This window comes from Podarcis raffonei, chromosome 2, assembly GCF_027172205.1.
Source record: "Podarcis raffonei isolate rPodRaf1 chromosome 2, rPodRaf1.pri, whole genome shotgun sequence".
Taxonomy (NCBI): Eukaryota; Metazoa; Chordata; class Lepidosauria; order Squamata; family Lacertidae; genus Podarcis; species Podarcis raffonei.
In genome coordinates this window covers 86,685,871-86,701,406 of record NC_070603.1, presented here as the reverse complement: position 1 = coordinate 86,701,406, position 15,536 = coordinate 86,685,871, and the positions used below count along the sequence as shown (strand labels likewise).

Sequence of the window (15,536 nt, the reverse complement as noted above, 5' to 3'; positions counted from 1 at the left end):
GGTTTCCTCTTAGGGATTCTAACCTTACAGACACAGGATCAGAGCCATGCATATAATTCAGATTGGCTCCCCAATCCACTAGCATTTGGGGATCTGAGGAAACAGAAGAGGGGAGCAAAAGGTAGGTACCATTGTGCATAGGTTTTTAATCATTTATATTTTAAAAAAATCCAAGAAGAGAAAAAACACTTAACGTTTTGGAAGCTCCTGGATGTGAGAAAGGGCACAAATCCTGTGATCTCATGGCATAATTATTTCCACACCCAACCATATCCTGTTCTGCGTGACATTTATGAAATTGGAGTCAGTATGGCTAGAATCAGTCCAACCAATGCTTCAATATGTACTATATATGTTGTTCCAAAAAACCTTTTCATTATTACTAACACAGGAGTGGGCAAACTGCATTAACTAACGATCCTGAGATAGGTGGCAACTTTCTGCAGTTTGGAGTTACAGCACACACCGGGAAGCGCAGAATGTGTCCAAGGGAAAACTAGGCACTTCTCTCGGAACACCACTATGCTTCTTAGTGCAGGCCAGCACCACAGCCTCCAGCACCCACACGGGTACTAGCACCAGTAAGTTAGCTTTCTGAATCAAAGTGGGGAATGATATCCCATGCATCTGGTTCATGCAGTCAGAAACACCACACTCCATTCCAGAAACAGAGTATAGTCTTCCTGACATATCCCTAGGGGGCACAGATAACAAGCTGGTATGTGCCTAACGATAGGCAAGCCAAAAAGGGATAGCTCTGGGCCAGCATACCATAACCTTTATGAATGGATTCACGGCCTGGGAAAGGTTCTGATTCGCAATGCAAATCAGTGGGCCAGAAACACCTTCTCACCCCATAAATTTGCTTGTAAGGAAAGTTTCTGGTGATCTGTGCCAAACAGCCAGCAGAATATTTGATAAGTAAGAATCCCTTCCACTCTGCTTAACCTATTCCCAAGTATACCTTGTGTTGCTCTTTGCAGTCTCAGGGCAGAAACCTCAAGGTTCTGCTTCTCCTGGTTCGCATATCACCTGGTACAAACACAGCCTTACTGAGTACCAACCACACCACACTCAAGACCCCTTGGTTCTCAAATACATCATTGGTCCTCCAAGCATTCCTGAATAAAGTAGAAGGACAGCTGTTAAAAATAATTATGTGTACATCACTACAGTATTGGAACACTAGTTTTGAACTGGATGGACCTGATCCAAAATCCTGGAATTCACACCTCTCATCTGCATCCCAACAGCACAGATTTGGTGCCACTTGAAACACATATGGCTTCTCAATTCACACCAAAGCTGGTTGAGGGAGTAGGAAAAAATTGTATTTAACAAATTGAACGCTAAAGATTTTAAGAAAACGTCAACATTTTGACAAAGTATCAAAGTGTTTCAATTGCCACCAAAAATTTCAGGCATCTATTTTTGACAATTTTTTATCAAAACATTAAAGTAGTCATCTTGTGCATATTGGCTATATGAAGTCCCCACATCTGCACATAACTAATGGCAGAACTGCATGTTAGACTAAAAGCACAATACCGCAACATTTAGAGGACCAGAAGTTAGCTCCATCTGACTTGCATGTAAAAAAAACATGTTTATAATAAATAATTGGAAATTACTGCCTCCATTAATAAAGAACTCATCCTGCACTTCTTTTACAGGGAACATTTCTGCTAACTGGTCTTATATCTAAACTGTTGGCCTTCTGCTTAGCCATTATGAATGACCTTAAGCAATTTCTCGATTTTCAGAATGAGTGTATTTCATGGGTAGGCCAACCAAGGCCCGGATCTGGCCTAATCGCCTTCTAAATCCGGCCTGCAGACGGTCCAGGAATCAGCGTGTTTTTACATGAATAGAATGTGTCCTTTTATTTACAATGCATCTCTGGGTTATTTGTGGGGCATAGGAATTCGTTCATTTCCCCCCCAAAATATAGTCCAGCCCCCCACAAGATCTGTGGACCGTGGATAGTGGACCGGCCCCCTGCTGAAAAAGTTTGCTGACCCCTATTTCTTCCTTCCCAGGTTTATGATTTTAAAAAGCAGTATAAAGCACTCAAAAGAGGAACTACATTTTGCAAAGTGATATTATTCATTCCAGTCACAAAAAGCTCAGATCCATAACAAGGAATTTTTAATGGCACAGTTCTTAGTGACAATGCACTCCGAGTGCTCAGCTAGGAATTCTGAGTCTCTCCAGAGTACAAAGGGATTCCAGAACTTTTAAGTTTGCAGATCTAAGCTTACTTACACCCTAATTTTAAACAGTTTCCCCATAAATAAGTTCACCACTAACTTTGATCAACTTTAATGGGACTTACTTCCTAGGAAGTAATATAAAGTCTGCTTAATACTGTAGTCTTACAAGAGTGAAAATCTCACAGAATTCAGAAATGTTTCGGTTTGTGACTTCCATAATGGCTATGCTCTGCCTCCATGGTTGGAGGCTGTGTCCTTCTGAATACCAGTTGCTGGAAACTGCAGGGTGGCAGAGTACTCTTACACTTGGGTCATGCTTGCTGACTTCCCATAGGCATCTGTTGGCCATTATGAGGTCAGATCTTATGTTCTTAACTCCTCAAATTCACAGAAGGGAAGATTTCGTTCACGGAAGCTTCTCTTGCCACCACTGCTGTGTAATAAGAAGAGCCACACTTGTGACATTTCCAGTTCTTCTGTGCAACTGTCTAAAGATGGAGAAGCCCACTTGTGGGCTGGACCCGGCAATGCTATCTCCAACAAAGGAACCCTGATGCTAGTGACCACTTTTCAGTAATCCTCTCCACTGGTAGGCTCAGCGTTGCCAAGCACAAACTTTCCTACAGCGAAAGAGAACTCTAGAAGCAGCAGAATACTAAAAATAAGCCAGTATGATGTGTGAATTAAATGAGGGTGGCAGAAATGTGTATTTGCTACCCTGCTGCCACATCCAACTGCAAGACACCCATATAATCACACCACAGGGAACCCCATTCAATCTAACTTTTAAGTAACTCGGGAAAATTTATTGGCCAATATATAAACAAACAAACTTCATTAGCACAGAGTTAAGGCTCCCCTGGGCCCACTCATTCCCTCCCAGAATATCCTCCCAGCAAAAATGTAAACTTCACACAAACAATAAATAAAAGGTTGGACTCTGTTATACCAGAAAGGTGCCACAGTTTCCCTGGTGAACACTGATCTTTGCCATTTATCCTCACTGAACTTGTCACTTCTCTCCCATCACAGCTATAGAGCACACAGTCCCCTCACACCCCACCATGTTCTTCCCTGGACCAATTCACCAAATAATCTTGTTTTGCTTTGTTTTTTGGAATACTCCACTGCTCAAAGAGTGCTGAAAGGAAGTTACTAGGCGCCTTGATCTCATTGTGAGAAAACACATTCCAAAGCTCCAGAAGAGCTTTGTGTTCCGGAAGAGTATTCCGGAAGAGGCTCTTGCCAGCTTAATGCTTCACAAGAAAAGGCTGTCCTGGAGGTGAGGGGAATGTTATCTTTTGTTAGGGTGATACCTAAATGCACTGCAGTGATATCAGCTGGAAAGTCCCACACTACTACCAAAAGTACAAGGTTGGGGGGGTTGTGGCAGGAAGGGGGACTCATTTTGAGAATCTAGATTCCAGGTGGATGATTTCTTAGGAGGAATAAGAGCTTCAGGAATGCGTTTAATGCCAAGGGCTAAGAGATAAGGACCAAAAGATGAGTAAACAGCACAAAGGACTAAAAAAAAAAAAAACTTCAAAAAAGGGAGCTGGAACTTCAGGACCGCCACAAACAGTATTTTTTGTCGTTGGCATCTGTCTGTCTCGAGAGATAATGGAATGCCCCTCTGGGGTGAAGTCAAACTGCTCTATTAGCGGCACTTCAGTTGACCTCCCCAGGGTGCAAGCCTGGGCAGTATGTATGGAGCTCTTGGGTTGCTCAGACGACAAGCCCCCTCTCCTCTGCCTTGATGATGTGGTCCAAGGGAAAGCAGAGCAATTGGTTTGGCACCAGCTTGGCTGCAGTTGTTGTCAGAAGAAGGCATACAAGATACCATCCAACTGTTTTAGGGAATCAACTCTGGTTATGTGTACTCCTTAGCCTTTTTTCTCTCTGGAAGATATCCCACAAGGCAACGGAAGTTTAGGATCAGGACTTTTCCTTCTAGATGGGCTACCTTCCCAGGTTGATGAGCCCCATCTGTCCCTCACTTCCCTCCTCATTCACTAAAACAGAGACTCTTAAAAGGAAGTTTAATTAATTCAGATTAATTTTATCAATCTGGAACAGGCTTCCATTACATATCAGAGAGACATTGTTTCTCCTGCCTTTTCAGCACCTATTGAAGATCATCTTTTTTTCAACAAGCCTTTAAATAGAGCCTTTTATCCCAGTCTGTTTCCTTATTGGATATGAAATCCTTTTCATATATGAAATCTTTTCATATATGTTTTATTGTTAATGTTTTAAATTACTTAAAGATGTTTCATAGGAAGTGATTCATAAATGGAATGGAATGAAATAAAGTAAAATAAAAAGGGGTGAAGAGACATTTTTAAAGGAAGTTGAGAGAGATGAAAGATCTGAATTTCACTGTTGCTCAGTTTAGAATGCTGGAGAAGGTTTGAAAAACTGAAAATATAACATCCCTGAAATAGCCTAACCAAGAAAATTAGAAGATAAGTTCTAAGTTGCAAAGATTGGAATCTGGAAAACAGGTCCAGGGAAAAAAGAACTCCTCAGGTTTACAAAATGCCTGAAATCCTCTCTCTCTCTCACACACACACACACACCCCATCAACAAAATACTTTTACAGAATCATTAGCTCAAATGCAACATTAAACTATTACCATGAAATGTTCCTGATTGCGATCAGTGGGTAAATACCACAAACATTGGGAAATGTCTTGCAAGAAGAACTTTAAAGTGGGGTGGGAATTCTGGGCTCTAGCACAATATTCCTTCTAGTAACTATAAATGTACAATCCTATGCAAACGCAAACACTTTAAAGCACACCCCATTGGGACATACATAGTGCGCACTGGGGCATACACACCACACATTTAAATCACATTTCTTGCCCCCACCCCCACTTGAATCCTGGGAACTGTAGTTTACCACTACACTACAGAGCTATAACACACACCACACTTAACAATCTACAGTTCCCAGGATTCATGTGTGTTGATAGTGGTGATTATCAGATTTTGGAGTCCTTCAAGAGGAGTACGGTAAATTTTCTTAGAGAGCAGTGTTTACCAAGTCGTTGCTCAAGCAATATGGACCTTTCTAAATCAGCAATCCTGCTACTTGGGAGTTCAATGAAGGATATAATCCTAAACACACCACCAAATAAGTACCGGCGAAGTATGTAGTAATTATTTTTAAGCAAATCTGCTTAGGGTCCTTTTACTACCTACCCCAGTCTTTTTCAAGTCAGTCGTCCCACTCATTTCAGCGGGGCTTGCTCCAAAGTAAGAACGCACAGGATTGCTGCTGTGTGTTCAGATCCTGTGCAAACTTACTTGGGAGTAAATATTGTGGAATGAGGTGAGACTTCTAAGTGTTCATAGGCTCAAGTTATTACTTGGGTATTATTTTCACTCAGATACTAACAGGGCTAACCAATTATCTGAGTAGCTCGATTTCAAATTGAAAGCGGGGGCTCACGTTGATTGCATGCTACTCTGAGCATAAGCAAAGGTCCCTTCCCTTCCCGCCTCCCCCCCCCCCCGCAAACCCCATAGAAAACAGGCGCGCCAAGGCGAGAAGTTTTTGCTCTCTTTCTGACATCCCATTCTCGATGTGCAGGGTTTGTTCTGCATGGAAATAATTTCTGTTGGGTGATTCCACGTCTGCATCGGCACCATCCAGAGTCACATTTACTACCTATTCTTGAGGACAAGGCCTTGAGAAATGAGCACCGCTGAAATTAATTGGACTTCCTCCGAAGAAAACCTACGAGGAGCCAGTATGGGTTTTCAGTTCTCTGCACTATCAGGAACTTGGGCTGAAGACAACCCAGCAACGAACCTGATTCCCATTCTGGTCTGCAACCCAGATCTTCTGCTAGCCACAGCTCCTTCTGATATGCCTCTAAAGCTTAACATCCAAGAGTTATATATTGCACTGTATTTATAAAAGCATTTATATGCCGCTTTCTCGTGCAAAATACCAAGGCGGGTGTGCAAGCTCCACGATCTGTGTTCTGCGCGTAGCAGATCGTTAGGCTGTTGGTTTTCATACACAACGGCTTCCTATCCGCTTGCTCCGGGTGGGGCGAGTTGGTTGCTTTCCTCCCCCTTTTTCCTGGGTCCGCATCAGGCTGCTCTCCATGGGGCCCTTGGTCTGGGATTGGTCGAACCGGTAGGAGTAGTAGAGAGAGATGTGGCTGAGGGATCCTCCCTTTTGCTGGGGCTAATTGGATCGAGTCTGAAAGCAAGATCATGTACACCTGGGAAAGAGGGCAGGAATGGCCTTGAAACGCCATTATAATCCGAGGAAAAAGGAGGAGGAAAGAGTAGGAACTTTGGGCAGCCGCGGTGGGGAAGACTGCCAGCTACGCGGGGCGCTTCCCTGTAAGTTTTTAAAGGCTCAAATATTGAACTTTGTGGTGCAGTTGTTTTCACGGATTTAGTTGCAGCTTTTCCTCGGGGTGAGCCTCTTACTGTAACTCCTGTTTTAATTTACTTGCTAGCCTGGGTCATCACTCCCGACTCCATAAACCTTCCCCAAAACCGCTCCTCTCCCCACGTGTCCCCCTTTTCCCTCCCACGCACAATTCGCTCCTATTTTTCTCTGCACTGCAGGTTGATTCGGAATACCAAGCTATGAGCGAGCCTGTGTCTCCAGTCCGCGTGGAAGTTTTGACTCAGGTAAGCAGGAAACACCCCCCCAAAAAAAAAACCCCACGTAGCTCAACCTATAGGCCTCTGTGGGAAAATAGTTACTCGAGAGGTGGTGACGGGCCTGGGCGGGTGCGCGATTTGGAATGGGTCGAGCTCAGGGTTGGTTGCGGCGCTATGCAACCCCAGAGATTGGGAAAGGGGCGAGGTGGTTGTGTGGATAGAAGATTTCCGGGGTTCCGGTGGAAGCCATTTTAAAATCTCCTCTGGGGTCATAAATGAGAGTTGCTCCTATAGGAGTCAGTGGTTGGTTAGGGGAGTTCTGACTGGGCATGCCTCCACCCCCGCAAACAAAACTTAAAAGAAGTATTACTGCACCGTCCTCACGCAGAGAGGAAGGGCCTTTTTTTTTTGGTGTTTCAAGAAACATTGGGGGCAGGGAGGGGCAGCTGCCCCCCCCCCAGTCAACAAAAATGGATAGAAATACATAGCTAACTGAGGTTCTGCCCACCCCCCAACAAAAGGCCTGCCCCACCCAAAAAAAAAAAAAAATTTCTGGCAATGCCCATGCCTGCCATCACAAATACAGCCCATTATCTCCATATTGCAGGTTGGGGACGGCTGCTGGGAGATACCGCTTATGCCAGCCCTTCAGCCTGCTAGTAATATCACAGGTTGGGGGTTCAGGTGATTTCTAGCCTAAAATCCCCTGCATTAAAAGGCCACTTAGGTTGTAGCCAAGGTCAGTCTAGTCACACTGACACCTCCTAGCCCAAATCCAATACTTGGCTATGTGCAAAAGCCTTGTCCTCTATTGACTTGCATGCAGGCATGTTTCACTTTAAAGGCATCTTTGGATATATCTGAAAAGGATTGGGCTGTGAACTTCTTTGGGGGCATGGGTGTGTGACTTCTGCCCATGATGCCAGATCACAGCTGCCTTAGAACCTTGGATTTCTCCAGTGACTTTTATGAGTTTCCCCTTTCTGGGTGTAGAAAAGAAAAGGGAAAACCAGTCTTGAGTGTAGTCGTTAAGGCTGTAATCCTCCACATCCTTGCCTGGGAGTAAGCACCATTGAAACTGACTATGCTTCCTTCCAAATATAAGGTTACATTTTCTGTGCCTATAAAGGGAGCTGCTCTGTTAGTACAGTCAGTTGCATTCTTCATGCAAAGGTGGAGTTATTTGTTGCATCCCCACTTCCATGTTGAGTAACATGGGAATGCTAATGCCTGACTTGGATTGACTTTTTTCCTAACGTTGTTCCTATCAAAATGGCTACCTGCAATTTCTTTCTTTCTTTCTTTCTTTCTTTCTTTCTTTCTGGTCTTACTCTTTAGGGGTCACTCTTTCATGTACATTTTTATTACGCAGTTCCTCTATCTTTAATTTATAGCAAAAATCAACACTTTAAATACATTTTGGACTTCAGTTTGGAACATGATTTCTCAGTGCTGTCTATATTTTTTCTATTCCAACAGGGGAAATATAAAAGCGTCACATTTGGCAGAAATAATCTCAAGATTAGATCTTCATGAAACCATTTTTATCGTGTTGATTTTCTAATTTTCGTATTAAGTTGTTTTTAACTAGTCAGCAGTACAAAGTACTTGCTAATCTTTCCACTCTTCTACACTTATTTTTGCTGCAGTTAATTTCCTAATGAGCAGGTCAGACCTAATCAAGCAAATGGCCTGAAAGCGTATGATGGATATTACAAGGAGGTAGCAGGTGGAAAGAATGAATAGCGGCAGAGTTGGAGGGTGGGGAACCTGGGTTCAAATCGCTGCTCAGCCATGGAGTTCAGCTGCAGTTCAGTCCTATACTTTTTGTTGACTTCTGAGGGGGGGAGGTTTCCTAATGATGCTCATGGTGGTTCCTGGTTTGCAGTTCCTTGTTCAACAAAAAAAGTACATGAGCAGCTTAAATAAGGAGCAGAAGTTGACATACTTGGGTTTCTCCCTCACCCCAACCTTGGGTCACACCAGATCGTACACATACCCCTACAAGGACACTGTTCCCTTAGCCTTGGTTCGGCTCCAAACAGTTTTGTGGGCATTGAAACTCTTCTCTGGAGGAAAGCTCCACTCACGCTCCCATTCTCTGCAGCTCCAAGCCCATGGCATTGTATCGGAATACATCACCTACCCTCGTGTAACCTTCTCGTCTGCCTCTCGCCTCTGTGTCCGGCACAGCCCTCCTGGGGACTCCTCCCGGCAATCGCTGACGCTCTTGGATCCCCGTGCATCTCCCAAGGAGGATCAGGCTCCGCCAAACTGGACTTTGCATCATGTGCAAGGGGCTCTGGCTAATCCTAGCCGTCCACTGCTTGCTGTCAGAGGTACAGTCATACCTCGGGTTACAGCCGCTTCAGGTTCCTTTTTTTCGGGTTGCGGACTGCCGAAACCCAGAAGTACCCGAACGGGTTACTTCGGGTTTTGGTGGTCGTGCATGCACAGAAGCGCCGAATCACAACCCGCGTATGCGCAGACGTGGATTGCGAACGCTGCGGGTTTGCAACCCGAGCGTCCATGGTATTTCATTAATAGGAACGCTATCTGGTTATTGGAAAGTAGAGTTGAGCAAAGGAGAGGAAGTCGGGGTGTTGTGTGTTACTAAATTCGCCACAGACTAGACCCACTGAAATGAGTGGGCCTAAGTTACAAATGTCCTTAAATTTCAGTGGGTCTGCTCTAGAGTAGAACTTGCGTTGGAAGCAATCCAGTGTGTATTGGGGTGAAGGGGGAAAAATGGGAGTGATGGAAAGCGAATGCTAGAGGGTCATTTTGGTACTTGAGGGGGAGGACTTGTGTTATTGCAGAGAAGTAAAGGGCTTGAATTGAACTGAGGTGTCTTTGAGTGGGAGATGGGCTTAGAAGAAGGAAGGTGGTAACACCGTCGGGCTGCCATTTTATTTTGGGCAGTGGTTCTAAAACTGTGGGAGAGGTTGGAGTATTTGTTTTCCCTTGAGACAGCAACTTTTCCAAAGGAATTCTTTGTCTCTGACCCGTTTAATGTTCTGGTAATGCCAAGCGCTCTCTCTGCAGCCTTTGGAAACGTCAAGTCATTTCTGGTGAATGAGCTGCCATGCCCCAAAGTTCTCATTTGTAGCTTTCCGTATTATTTACCTGCTTTCTATTTGGTTGTGGGGGCTTCTCATTCAGTTTTGCAGAAGAGACACAGGTGCACCTAAAATACAGTGAATTGTCTGTTTTATAAATTGAGGGGCCTTCACTGTCAAGCGGCTCCACTCCCTCAAACCGCAGCAGTTGTCTTAACCTTCCCTCTTCTTCCTTCTAGCGGGGCAGCTGGCCCAGGTCTACGACGTGGACCAGCGTTCCTTAAGATACCAGTGGGAATTTGCTCATCCTATTGAGTACTGGGTGTGGTTGAACGCTGACATTCTGGCTGTGGTGACAGAGGAGGATGTCTTCCACTGGACCGTAAAACGTGAGTGTTCAAGGGACTTGGGGAAGATGTTGTTGGGGTGGCTGTAATGAAAGAATCCTTGGCAGGGGCAGGTAATAGGCAGAATGATGAATGGAGTTAAGTGGTGAAACCAAGGGTGCTTGATGGATGGAGTTGGGAGTAAAGGAAAAGGACAAAGGACACATGCATTGTAGGAGAGGCAGGCTGTCGAGTTTATGGGATAAGCTAGTGATTATTGAAGGGAATTGGTGGGGAAGCAGTGTGCTGGCATTGCCTCAACAGTCTACTGTGAGGAAAATTAAAAGCAGAGGCGTAGTTTGAGGATCTATCCATGGAGGATTGTCCTAAAGCAGCAAAGTGCCCTTTGAAGCAGACTCTCTCCCCCGGGGAAGCTGTTTCAATTGACACTTTGCTCAGCTTCTCCTTTAAGTGGATGGGTGGCAGCAGTAGCGCCATATGCAGCCCAGCCCCCTTAAAGGAGAAGACAGAGCACATTAGCTCATTAGATTAAATCCTGTTGCCTTGGCTATGTGATCCTGTTGCCTCCTAGGAACAGGATGGCATAGCCAGTGCAGGCTTGAACCCTGTCCTCCTACCCATCAGCTGACATAATCACTGATGAGTGAGTGAGTGTGGTTTAGGTGCAGTGGTGGGCAGACTTGGCCCTCCAGCTGTTTTTGGACTACAACTCCCATCATTCCTAGCTAACAGGACCAGCGGTCAGGGATGAAGGGAATTGTAGTCTCAAAACAGCTGGAGGGCCAAGTTTGGCCACCACTGGTTAGCGGAAAGGGCCTGGCATGTCAAATTGAACCCCTTGGCCAGAAGTTCCCTACTTAACCTATCACGTAAGCCATATGAATTTAGCAGAAGACCTTGACGCCATTCCTTGTCTGTAATCTCCCTACAAGGTTCCGGACCAAGTTGGCAGTTTAGCCGACATGAACGTCTCTGTGGCATGGAGGTGGTAGGATATCAACGGGATGCCAGTCATATGTGGATGGCTCTCTCGGCTCTAGGACTTGAGCAGGTACATAATTCTCTGACCCTGTGGCTATGATATGTCTCTTGTTTCTATTTTATATTAAAAGATTTTAAGTTTTACATAACACATTTCAATTTCAACATATTCACCTTCACATTTAGGATTCTCGGAATCTCTTGACTTCCCACCACCCTTCTCTGGTTTTCATTGTCAATCTCTTTTTCTTTCAGCTTATCCATTAAAAAAAATGTTAAAAGTTAAGTCTCTTGTTTCTAAACCCATTACACGACTTGGTGGCTCTGTTCTAACCCAGATATAGCCAACATTGTGCCTCAGATATCGTTTGACTCCAGTGCCCACCAGCCCTAACTGGCATGGCCCAATAATCAGGGATGGTGCGAGTTGTAGTCTAAGCAGCATTGGCTACCCCTGCTCTGAATCTCTCTCTCTTCGTTTCCTTCTCACAGAACCAAGTTGTGGGCCTGACCCAGCTGTATTGGCGAGGGGGCCCACTGTCTCAGGTCATAGAAGCCCAAGCAGTAGCCTTGCCTCAGCACAGATTTTCCAGGAATCCAAAACCTTCAACATCCCTCTTAGCTGCTGTGCGGAGAGGCAAGGAACAGGCTGGACAGGTGACTGGGGCTTAGTAAGGATGGACAAAGAGGAAATTGGGAGCCGAGGTCTACTGGGTAGGGAGCCAGCAAAGTCTCTAACTCTGCACTTGCTTCTTGTTTGTGTCTGCAGTTTCATGTGGTAGAGCTAGGTCCACATCAGCCAGGGAACGCCGCCTTGCTTAGTGCCCGCGACACCTTGCCTTTCAAGGGGACTCAGCTAGGGGACTTCCCCAGTGCAGTACAGGTGAGTTTTGCCTTGGAGCCAGTTGGCTTACGGACCTGCTGAACCTTGGACAACAACTTCTCTCATCCCCATGCTGACTGGGTCTGAGGGGAATTGTAATCCAAAACATCTGGAAGGTGTCAGTTGGGCTGATGTAGTTGGTGGTGGGGGTTTTTTGTGCCTTCCCCATCTAACCCAGTGGATGTCTGGCTATTTGATCCAGAGTTGGCAGCCATGTTTTCCAAGTGCCCGGGAGTAGTTGGGACAAGGGGAAGAAGCTTTTAGGGTATTGCCAGGGAACCTCTGGAACTCCAGGTGTTGCTGAACTACAGCTCCCATCAGCCCCAGAAAACATAGCCATGGGAGTTGTAGTTCATCAACAGTTAGAGGGCCAAAGGTTCCGCGTGCCTGTTTTTGGCAAAGGGTGCCTAACCTCTTCGGGCCTGGGGACTCGTTTCTAAATCTAAAACTTCTGTGGCCATCACAAGATATCAATTTCGCACAAGGAAAATTGTCTGTGCTTAGAACTCCCCCACTGCTTGAAAAACAGGCAAAACATAGGTTATCCCCCCCCCACACACACACACACAGACAGACACCAAGAGCAGAAACAAAATAGACAAAAGTAGCAGACAGGGATACCCCAAACAAACGAACAAAATGTTTTTTTTATTAAGGGAGGTCGGGGGCCCCCGGATGGGTGGGTCTGAGAGTGCCATTATGCACTCAAGAGCCATGCTGGTAATCCCAGTCAGAGTATGGTTAAATAATATTGATGTGATGTGGGAAGGGGACTGATTCAGACTTCTTAAGCAACTGCTTTTCTATCCTTTTAGTTCCTGCCCCACTTGGGTGTGGTGGTCATTCTTACCAAGCATTCTTTCCTCTTCCTTGCTGACGTGGAGACAGCACAAACCATCCATCGCATCCACCTGGTCTTAGATATCCTTTTCGCTACTGTACTTGATGACGAGAGGCCCCACAGCCTGCTGGGAGTTTGCCGTAGTGGCAAGGTGAGTCAGAGGAATGGAGGGACTTAAGTGTCGGGGTAGAAATGAGGTGAGGTCTGGGAGCCATTGCCTTCAGGTTACCTAAACTCCCTTTTGTCTTTGCTGCTCCCCCAGGTGCTGTCTATCTCTATCTGTCCATACGCTCTGTGCCAATATATCTCCCACCATCCTACCAGCCTCTGCCTTTCCCAGCGGGTGCTACAACTGGTGGGCCAGATTCCTGCTCCACGGAAAGCCATTTCTGTGGAGTGACTTCTCCTCGCCCAAAATACTGAGATGGAACGCTTGCAAGTGCCTCAAAACTGTTTTCATTCCTAAGTGGATCTTATGGGGGCTTTGGGAAAAGGGAAAGGCAAATTGAAAACACAGGAACAGGGCAATGTCCACAGCAGTAATGTGGACGCCTGCTGAGCTGCTATGGAAGCAGGGAAGAAAGAATTGATCATTTTTTGTGGGGAAAGATGACTCATAACTGTGAATGTGATATTTTGGGTATATTGGAGATTTTTTTTATGAGGAGCAAAGAGGGTGTTGTTTATGCTGCGGGGGGCATTAGCTTTGACTATATATGTGTCTGGTGGTGGTCTCTGCCTGCTATATTGTCTGGCTTGCTTCCCTTTTGAAAGGCGTGCTGATCTTGTGGCAGCTGTGTGCCTTGTCTCCAAGGAACACTGGGTCATTGGTGCAGCGGAGGCAAGAGCTTCTATCCACAGCTCTGCCTTTCCCACCTTCTAGGTCATGGCCTGCTGACTTACCATTGCTTTGAAAAAAAATAAAAATAAAAGGAAGCTGAGTGACTTATTTACATACCTACTAGTCATTCACACAGGGAGCCAGAAGGACAAAATTGCCAGTGTTTCTACAACAAGGGTGCCATTTTAAAGTAATATCTGTCTGGTGTGAGCAAGTTTTTGGGGGGTTTTCCCGAGACGTGAAAATACTCAGGACTTTGTGTGTATGTATGTATAAATATAGTAGGTTGTTGTTGTCTTTTATTTTCTGGCAATATTTGGTCAAAGGGCAGTTCAGCATATGAATAAAATACACCTCCACCCATCTACAGCCAGTGTGGTGTAGTGGTTAAGAGTGGTAGTCTCGTAATCTGGTGAACCGGGTTCGTGTCCCTGCTGCTCCACATGCAGCTGCTTGGGTGACCTTGGGCTAGTCACACTTATTTGAAGTCTCTCAGCCCCACTGACCTCACAGAGTGTTTGTTGTGGGGGAGGAAGGGAAAGGAGATTGTTAGCCACTTTGAGACTCCTTAGGGTAGTGATAAAGCGGGATATCAAATCCAAACTCCTCCTCCTCCTCCTCCTCTAGTCAATAATTGTGTCTCCCACTGTAGATGCTTAGGAAAGAACATCGAAAGCACATCCTGTCCAGCACTTTGTTCTCATGGGGGGTGGGGGAGGCAGTAAGATGCCTATGGGAAGCCGAAAGGCAGGACCTGAGCATAAGGTCATTCTCCCTCCTTTTGTTTCCAGCAACTGGTATTCAGAAGCACACTGCATTCAATCGTGGAAGCAGAGCATAGCCAGCATGGCTAGTAGCCATTGATAGCCTTAGAGACAGGTAGGTCTGCTGTAGTTGAAACAAAATAAAAAAAAATCCCTTCCAATAGCACCTTAGAGACCAACTAAGTTTGTTATTGGTATGAGCTTTCATGTGCATGCACACTTCTTCAGATAAACTTGATAGCCTTATTCGTCATGAATTTGCTTAATCCTATTTTAAAGCCCTCCTGCCAACCTAGCAGTTCGAAAGCACATCAAAGTGCAAGTAGATAAATAGGTACCGCTCTGGTGGGAAGGTAAACGGCGTTTCTGTGCGCTGCTCTGGTTCGCCAGAAGTGGCTTAGTCATGCTGGCCACATGACCCGGAAGCTGTACGCTGGCTCCCTCGGCCAATAAAGCGAGATGAGCGCCGCAACCCCAGAGTCGGTCACGGCTGGACCTAATGGTCAGTGGTCCCTTTACCTTTTTATTTTAAAGCCATCTAAGTTGGTGGCCATCACTGTGTCCTGTGGGAGTGAGTTCTGCAGTTTAAGCGTGCGCTGCGTCAAAGCGGTCCTTTCTTTTGTCTGGTCCTGAATCTTCCACCAACCAGCTTCCTTGGATGTCCCCAGTTCTGGTGTTGCGAGAGGAGGAGTAAAATTTCTCTGTCCACTTTCTCCACGCCTCTCTTGTGTCATCTCTTCCTTGCCTCCTCTTTAAATGGTGAACCCTGGGTACAAATTCCTTTACTGTCTCTGCTCTCAATCTCCAGGCTGTTCAGTTTCACTGTCAGTCCCTGTTCCAGGGGAACTTTGAGAACTGGCGCTCTGTGAGGGAGAACAGGGATCTAACAACTATCAGCACCCTCAACAAGCGACACTTCTTAGGATTCTTTGGGAGAAAGCCATGACTATTTAAAGTACTGTGGTGATGCT

The 15,536-nt window shown here is 45.6% G+C and overlaps 1 protein-coding gene across 1 annotated transcript; it reads left to right on the top strand.

Annotated features, from left to right (window-relative positions):
• The first annotated feature begins 3,388 nt into the window (after nucleotides 1–3,388).
• On the top strand, nucleotides 3,389–14,168 carry LOC128408379 (clathrin heavy chain 2-like). The gene is made up of 9 exons (XM_053378007.1): nucleotides 3,389–3,495; nucleotides 6,811–6,876; nucleotides 8,957–9,188; nucleotides 10,148–10,297; nucleotides 11,188–11,306; nucleotides 11,729–11,893; nucleotides 12,006–12,119; nucleotides 12,935–13,111; nucleotides 13,223–14,168. The coding sequence occupies exons 2-9, from the start codon at nucleotides 6,832–6,834 to the stop codon at nucleotides 13,358–13,360; spliced, it is 1,140 nt and encodes a 379-aa protein (XP_053233982.1). The 5' UTR covers nucleotides 3,389–3,495; nucleotides 6,811–6,831; the 3' UTR covers nucleotides 13,361–14,168.
• The last annotated feature ends 1,368 nt before the right edge of the window (nucleotides 14,169–15,536 follow it).